The sequence below is a fragment of the Anolis sagrei genome, chromosome 2 (assembly GCF_037176765.1).
Source record: "Anolis sagrei isolate rAnoSag1 chromosome 2, rAnoSag1.mat, whole genome shotgun sequence".
NCBI classification, from domain to species: domain Eukaryota; kingdom Metazoa; phylum Chordata; class Lepidosauria; order Squamata; family Dactyloidae; genus Anolis; species Anolis sagrei.
The window spans coordinates 287,711,170-287,719,883 of NC_090022.1; the positions used below are offsets into that span (position 1 = coordinate 287,711,170).

An 8,714-nucleotide genomic window follows, 5' to 3' on the forward strand; every position below is an offset into this window, starting at 1 on the left:
TAACAGCTGGTAAACTGGCTAGGATTTCTGGGAGTTGTAGGCCAAAACACCTGGGGACCCACTGGTTAAGAACCACTGCCCTAGGACCTGCAAATGTGGAGCATTGACTGTCAGTGCAAGAATCCATATTTAAAGAATGGCGACAGGCAGCAATTCGACCTTTGTGTGCAAAGCATCAAGGAAAGGAGAGTCTACGATCTTCCGGCACAGTCAAGCCACTCTTTCTTGCTCACTATTAAATCCCAGTGTTATTTTCTTCCCTCCGCAGATTGTAAAAATCCTCAACCTCTACACTCCTGTGAATGAGTTTGAAGAGCGAGTGACTGTAGCCTTCATAAGAAACGTTCAGGTGAGTTCTGCCACAAAGAAAAGGTGGGAAAGAGTTTCAAAAGCCTAGTCTCAACTTCAGATGGTATGAAGTGGATACAAAAACATGATGTCTAAACATTTCAAATGAAAAGAAGGCATTTACCTTGCCACTGTTGGCATCCATTCTGTGAAATGTTACCCACAGAAACATACAAAGCTGCTTTGAGCCAAACCAGAACATGGGCCCATGTTAGCTCTGCTCCTCTCAAATGTCTCCCCACATGCTGAGCAAAGGGTGAGAAGGTATTACATATTGCAAAGGGTTAGGAGGACTTTGTGGTTCTGTGCATTGTAGAAATAGAACAAATCCATAGAAAACAAGTGTGTCTTTTCAGACTTTGCCAGAGTTGTACATGTTGGAAATTTCAGCTTTTCTTAGCACAAATGTTTGGTTCTCTTGGCTCCAAATTCCCTGCACCAAGCCCTCATAAGAGGCCAGGTGCTTATCAGAACGGCCTCACCATAAAACAGTCGTTCAGATTCAGTATGGTTAGACATTTGACCAGCACCTTGCAAAATGGCTGATTGCTCATCAAATATTGACCAATAACAGTTAAGTATTTAAAACTTTATTAAATTGCACAAAAACATATTTTAGTAGCTTATCCTATACTTGAATAAGAAATTCAAATTAGTTAAATATATGGTTGTGAAATAATGAAGTAAAAAAGTTGATCAACTATGGTGAAGGACATTTTTCTCTATACAAATATGGAGAATGTACTGAATGGCCTTTCTCCTATGCTTTGATCCTGAAATAGCAAAGCCAGCCTATAATTCCAGGATTAAAACAAAAGAATGGCCAAGTAAACTGTTCATATTCACAAAAACTATTACTTAAAACATAAGGGAAGCATACCAAGAGATCCAGAGTGTGGTTGTCAATTAAGAACTGGATTATGACTGGAAACCATACATCAAAATTCCCAACGCAGCCATGTAAAACCACTGAGTGTAGCTTTATATTATTAAGGCTGGTTATATATTCTAATTTTGTTCCCTGATTTGATAGAATTACATAAGGTAAGAAGGCTCACTCTTCCTGTAATAATAGTAACAAACAGCAATAATAATAAATGTAGCCATAACAACCAAAAGAAGAATCAAATGGCAAGTAGGATTGGCCCAGTGTATGGGATGTCGTTGGTTTTTTGCCACCTTTATCTGGAATGGCTAACCTTAATTGTATATAAGGGTTATTCCAAACAGAGCTGCTACATACTTTGCTTTTCTCCTGGTGAGTTTCCATTTGTTCTCCTCTCTCTTTCCTGTTTCTCTCAGGCGCTTCTTCAAGAGCGGAACGACCCTCCGCAGCTGCTGCTGGACTTCAAGTTCATGTTTCCTGTTTTGTTCCCGTTCAACCCTTCTTCTCTCACCATGGACTCCATCCACATCCCGGCTTCTCTTGGCCTGGATTTCCTTGTCAAAGTTTGAAGATACAGTCTGGACTTTCCAGGAGTTCAAGCGAAAAGGATAAGAAAAGAAGAACTAAAGGATCTCTTCAAATGTGGACCAAACTATTGGTTGGGACGAACCAATACACTTTAGCCAATTAATGTTCAATTGTACAGCTTAAGAATCGAATCTTATATTTTCATTGGATGCTTTTTGATTTGTACAGGGAGAATTTTTTTTGGAGGGGACTAGATCTTTCAGCTAATACTTGAAACAAAAAAGGGGATTTGTACTGCTCAATAACATGCTAACATATTGTCTCCCAACTCTCGCTCAAGTAATGGCATTAGTAAGAGGGACGTCTGTTTTGATTTCCATAAATTATTTTATGTTAAAATAACAAAAACAAAAAATAGGTGGCCAAGCATCTTTAAACTGTTCTAGGTTATGAGGTTTGCTTTTGCATATTAGATGCAGACTTCAGTTGGTGCTACCAGCCACTGTTTGAAAAATGTTGTTTCATGAAGTAGAGTTGAGGTAGACAAAACTATAAATTTGTGACGCTGTTTGAAAAGTGTTACTTGTTCTTTGAGACTTAGCAAAGTGACTACAGTTACGTTCTCTGCTCCACTACATCAAATTTGTATATACTGTAAGACGGACTGATGAAGAATGCCATAGACACATAATCCTCCCCATCAGTTGAAAGCCATTATGATTCCATAGCTACTTTTTCCCAGATCAGTCCAGAACCAAGTATGGCAGCAGTCCATGCTTTACTCTTCTTCAATCTCAATAACATTTGATATTATTTTGCTACACTGTATTATAAAAGGCAATATTATATTTAAAATTAATTAAAAAGAACCAATTTCTTGCCAACGTGTTTGAGGAACCCTTATGGATTGCAAGTTTTGTAAACACAAAAGCAACTGTGCCAATCTGTGGTTCAGTTCTGTTTTACCATGGAGCCAATATTCCCCTAACCTGAATCTGATGAAGGAAGTATAATTCTGGTTGAGCCATAACCATTCAACACATCTCTAATTAAGCTACTGCCTAGCTTGAGAAAGAGAATACTGTTTAATTCCACAGAAACCACTCTGAGGCAACAAACAAAACTAGACAGCAAATACCGATCGAAAGGGATCCCTGTAGAGAGGACTAGCGCTGGATGTTGGCACTTATACCCACGTCTCACAGCATTTAAAAAGCAACTTTGCTGACCAAGCATCTTTAAACTGAGTCGTTGTAGGTTTTTTCGGGCTATATGGCCATGGTCTAGAGGCATTCTCTCCTGACGTTTCGCCTGCATCTATGGCAAGCGTCCTCAGAGGTAGCAAGCTACCTCTGAGGATGCTTGCCATAGATGCAGGCGAAACGTCAGGAGAGAATGCCTCTAGACCATGGCCATATAGCCCGAAAAAACCTACAACAACCCAGTGATTCCAGCCATGAAAGTCTTCGACAATACATCTTTAAACTGTTCTAGGTTATGAGGTTTGCTTTTTCATATTAGAAGCAGATTTCAGTTGGTGGTACCAGCCACTGTTTGAAAAATATTGTTTCATGAAATAGTTTCCCTAACCTGGATCTGATGAAGGAAGTATAATTCTGGGTTGTTGTAGGTTTTTTCGGGCTATGTGGCCATGGTCCATATAGCTCAAAAAAACCTTCAACAACCCAGTGATTCCAGTCATGAAAGCCTTCGACAATACATTGAAGTATAATTCTGGTTGAGCCATAACCATTCAGCACATCTCCAATTAAGCTATTGCCTAGCTTGAGAAAAAGAAGGAGATTTATTTCCTATAGAGGCAATGACAATAATATTTGAATTAATGACAACTATGGAGTAACCTCCTCACATTCCATTAGCAGAAGGAACATATATTGCTTCACTGATAAGCAATGAATGACCTGACCATTTTTGTCTAATTAAAAGGAAAGGTGCCAAATCCAATTAACAAAAAGTTTTCCAAACTATGACTTCAGTGTCAAAATGCATCTGCTCCTCACAACCTTCTTTCCAAACCACTGACATTTCCAAAGAGAGCAGCACTCTACCTACCATTAGAGGAGGTGAGTTAGTACCAAGCACCTATAAAAGAGAAAAATACAGAATTGATTATTTTGCAGTTCTAACCTGATGATAATAATAGCCCATCCCCAAATGGTGGAATTGCTACTTGTGCCAGATTGAAACCGGAAAATAGGACTTGGCCTTTTCACTCTTCTAAAAGTTGCGCCTAAATAATTCTTATCTTCTTCGCCCTTTCATTTCTGGCTGTAGATGTTTGGCAAGATTGCTTTTAAATAGGTAACAACAGATACATTTCAAAACATCCTGACCCTATTCAAGAAAGAAGCTGGAGCACTTGCCCATCCTTAGCGGAGAATTATTCCCAAGGGCCTTTTCTCTGGCTTAAAAGTTCAGCAGTCTGCACATCCAGGTATTGCTGATTCAGGCCGCGGTCCTCAATGCTTTGCAATATTGGATGCAGAGAGAGAAACAAAGACATTCTCATAAGCGGAAAAAAAATCTATAATTCAACAAGCCTCATACTGAAATGCTGCTACCACATTTCAGTATATTTATTTATTTATTTCGCGCATTTCTACCCCGCCCTTCTCAACCCCCGAGGGGGGACTCAGGGCGGCTTACAAAGGCACAATTTGATGCCAGCATAAACGTAACAATGGATAAAACATGTAAACAGCAATTATAACAATTAAGACAGTCAGTTTATACATCAAAATCAATAAAAACAATATCAATATCAATAAAAACAATCTAATGCTCAGCGTTCGCCATCTCAGAGTCCGTAAATTCATTCCAGGTTGTCAAATACTATCGATTCTGGTCGTCATTGTCCTTATCTAACCGCCAGATTGCCCGAAAGCCTGGTCCCACAACCATGTTTTTTATTTCCTTCTGAAAGAGAGGAGGGATGTCGATGACCTAATTTCCCCGGGGAGTGAATTCCACAGGTGAGGGGCCACCACCGAGAAGGCCCTGCTCCTCGTCCCCACCAATCTCACTTGTGATAGAGGTGGGGTCGAGAGGAGGGCCTCCCCAGAAGATCTCAAACTCCGAGGTGGGATGTCGAGGGAGATGCGTTCGGACAGGTACGCTGGGCCGGAGCCATATATGAATCTTGCTGCAAAGCAGATGTTGTATTCCAACTCATATCTAGTATTCGCATTGGATTCCAGGTATATTTACTCTTAAACTAAATCACAAGTTGGCAAAATGATCATTTTACGAGCACTATCTTCAAACATGTCTCATTCTGATTAATTTGTTCCTGTGCCTTTACCTTTCGCCATGTAGTTTGATTTTTACTTTGCCAAAGGTTTTTAATCTGTATGGCCTAAACCATTACTATTTCTGTGAATAAACTCAAAAGTGTGACATTCGCATCGTAGAATTGGCTCCTTGAGAGCAAATTGAAACAAGGCACTATAATACTCGTAAAGTAGGCAAAGACTCGCCCATTAAGCTAATTAATGGGCAGCAATCCCATGTTTAAGGATACCATGTTACAGGTCCTATGCTTGACAAAATACATCTAGTTTGTTGCCTCCAACTGAACGAAATCATGGCACCATCATTGCCAAACAACTTGCTTCTTATTGCAGCATAATCTATTTTAAGCATCATGTGTTTGAATAAATACTGGAACTCCAATGTGGTGCCATGGTTAAATATATATACACACATATATATTTAAAACCACGATTCACTTTTGTTTGACAGCATCCCAGCCCAAATGCATTACTATAGTAGCCAGAGAACCTTTTACATTATGACAGCTTCTTCCTCAAGACTTAAATCTTCCATCTCTCAAATAATTACCCTGATAATAGCACATTCTTACTAAGCTGCCCTAAATAAAGAAAGAAAATTGAGTACAACTGGATTAAAACTCCCAATTTCTCCATTGTTATGTAGACATAAGTACTGTCCTCCACTGTAGGCTCAGCAGAAACAATACATTCACATAATTGCCTCGTATTGAATCAGGAGTGCCAGCTACTGGGAATAATTGGGAATATTATAATGGTGTAATGTGTGAAAGCATCCCTTGCTGCAGCTTCCAAGTGTATCACTGAATGCAGTCCCAATGAGTCAGGTCACACCTTGGCAGGGATATTCGGAAACTTATTTATACGCTCTTCCAGAGGATAATAGTATTTCACTATACGAGCGCAAGTTAATTTATACTTTGTATTATATCTGTGTATATTTTAAGAATCTGTTAGTATAATAAGAGATAGGAAACTCAGTACATATCTGTAATATTTAATTTTATCTGCAAACTTGGATTTTCAGAACAATTTCCATGTGAAATAATTTTGATGTGTGTAGTTTTGTTACCTGTTTTTAAATTATCTTTAAGAAGCTTATTCACTTGAATTGCCATGCACAAACATGCCTTCTCTTTCATTGGCCATATTGATTTGATTTAATACACTTTAGTGCAGTACAAAGAAGTGAATGGTGTCCTTTGTTTCATTCCGACTACTTACCGCCGCGTGCCTTTTCGCTATTGGTTTGAATCACTTTTTATCTGAACTGAGAGTTATAACTTCAAGAAAATTACAGTTGGAATTTAACATAAATAGTTGAAGCTGGGAATGGAGGTGGATATGCTTAAGAGTTCTGTAAGAGACGTTCTGTAGTCATTTTCAATGACTGTTGCAACCTAATAGTCCAGTATTTCTCAACCTGGGGGTCGGAACCCTGGGGGGTCGCGAGGGGTCACCAAAGACCATCATAAAACACAGTATTTTCTGTTGGTCATGGGGGTTCTGTGTGGGAAGTCTGGCCCAAATCTATCTTTGGTGGGGTTCAGAATGCTCTTTGATTGTAGGTGAACTAGAAGTCCCAGCAACTACAACTCCCAAATGTCAAGGTCTATTTCCCCCAAACTCCACCAGTGTTCACATTTGGGCATATGGAATATCCGTGCCAAGTTTGGTTTAGATCCTCCATTGCTTGATTCCACAGTGTTCTCTGGATGTAAGTGAACTACAACTCCAAAACTCAAGGTCAATGCACACCAAACCTTTCTAGTGTTTTCTGTTGGTCATGGGAGTCCTGTGTGCCAAGATTGTAGGTTAACTTTAATCCCAGCCACTACAACTCCCAAATTACAAAATCATTTTTTTGGTGTGATGGTCACTCCTTGGGTTAGTAAGTGTCTTGTGGCCAAATTTGGTGGCAATTAGTCCAGCAGTTTTTGAGTTATGATGTCACTCAAAACAAACAGAACATATATAGAGAGAAAGAGAAAGAGAGAAGATAACAGTTGTACATATATAAAATTAAAATTAGGAAGGTTGAAAACCACTGGTCTATACTGACTCACATAATGAGTTACCAAGCGCCCGGTGGCACAGTGGGTTAAAGTTCTGAGCTGAGCTTGTTGATCGAAAGGTCGCAGGTTCGATTCCGGGGAGCGGCGTGAGCTTCCGCTGTCAGCCCTAGCTTCTGCCAACCTAGCAGTTCGAAAACATGCAAATGTGAGTAATCAATAGGTACCGCTCCGGCGGGAAGGTAACAGCGCTCCATGCAGTCATGCCGGCCACATGACCTTGGAGGTGTCTATGGACAACGCTGGCTCTTCGGCTTAGAAATGGAGATGAGCACCACACCCCAGAGTCAGACATGACTGGACTTAATGTCAGGGGACAACCTTTACATTTACCTTTTAACTACAATGTATGGCACTGTAGATGGAGCCATAGATGGAAATTCAACAAGGCCCTATAAAAGAAAAAGATACGATTCGGATGAAGCCAAAGCTATCTTTTATTGTTCTGGATGTTGCTTCCTACTTTCCAGATGCTAGGTCAGTGGAGGAAGATAAAATTGCAAAAGGTTTCTTGACTAGGGTGGAAGATCTTTGCTGGATTTCTCTCAAACTGGGAAAAGCACCTACCACAAAAAGAACAGGTATTTCCCACCCCATTTCTACAGCATGGCCCACAAGACTATTATACATATGCATCCAACAAAATATATCTTCTAGAAATCATTCATATGATTCTATCTATGGTATGCTTCTGCTATAAGTTATTAGTTGCTCTGGAGGACCTAACAAATTCCTAGATAGAAACCTTCTTAACAATTTTCTAAGTACTCCAGAGCAAGGCTATGGTAACATCTGGCAGAAATTGTTCATTTCAATAAGCTTCGCTACTTTCCAGTTCCGTATTTCCATCGTAAGTGGATACAGGATTCGTACTCCTAATAAAAGTGGGAATATCCCAGTTTTCTAGATCTGGTAGGGTTTTAGTCATTTCTAATTTGCCTGTTGTTGTTTTGGGGATTTCTAGAATTTAATTTGTGGTATCGGCTTACAGTATCTTGCTCATTCATGCATAATATTCACAAACTGTCATCTAATCAATCACTGCCAGTGGAGTGAAATATTAAATACACCCAACAGAGTAGGATATACAGATTAAAGGCCATGTGTTTATGCCACAACAAACATTAAACCCGGGACAGTCTGATGTTTTATCAAAGATTAATGACTTGGAAGGCAGGCCAATGGATTATTGTGTATTCACGTTCCTCACTTTCCTTCCACTGTCCTTTAACCATTTTTAACAGTAAGCATCACTGATCCTCAGTGTTAATCACATTCCATCTTAACCAGGATTCGCTAACATCTAAATAGGAAGGAAACTTGATTGACTATTGCTGCTGATGTATTGTTTCAGGTTAGAGATTACAATATGTTCGGATGTATTAATTCTCAGTATCCTTTCTCTTCATTTCAGTACTACACTATATATAAATTATTGTGCTGGTAGGCACCACGGTCCCTTGGCGGCGCAGCGGGTTAAACTGCTGATCTGCTGAACTTGCTGACCAAAAGGTTGGCCGGTCGAATCCGGGGAGTGGGGTGAGCTCCCATTGTTATGCCCATCTGTTA

General features: G+C 39.7%; 1 protein-coding gene across 5 annotated transcripts in view; it reads left to right on the forward strand.

Annotated features, from left to right (window-relative positions):
- MYO5B (myosin VB) overlaps positions 1-3,091 on the forward strand; it is a 372,261-nt gene extending 369,170 nt beyond the window's left edge. For 3 of the 5 annotated variants that reach the window (XM_067464656.1, XM_067464657.1, XM_067464660.1), the window contains 2 exons: positions 269-349; positions 1,651-3,090. In XM_067464656.1, the coding sequence (XP_067320757.1) occupies positions 269-349; positions 1,651-1,803 (234 nt within the window). In that variant the 3' untranslated portion in view covers positions 1,804-3,090. Of the gene's footprint in view, positions 1-268; positions 350-1,650 lie in introns of all 5 variants that reach the window. The other 2 variants (XM_067464658.1, XM_067464659.1) reach the window with 1 other exon arrangement.
- Positions 3,092-8,714: the final 5,623 nt, after the last annotated feature.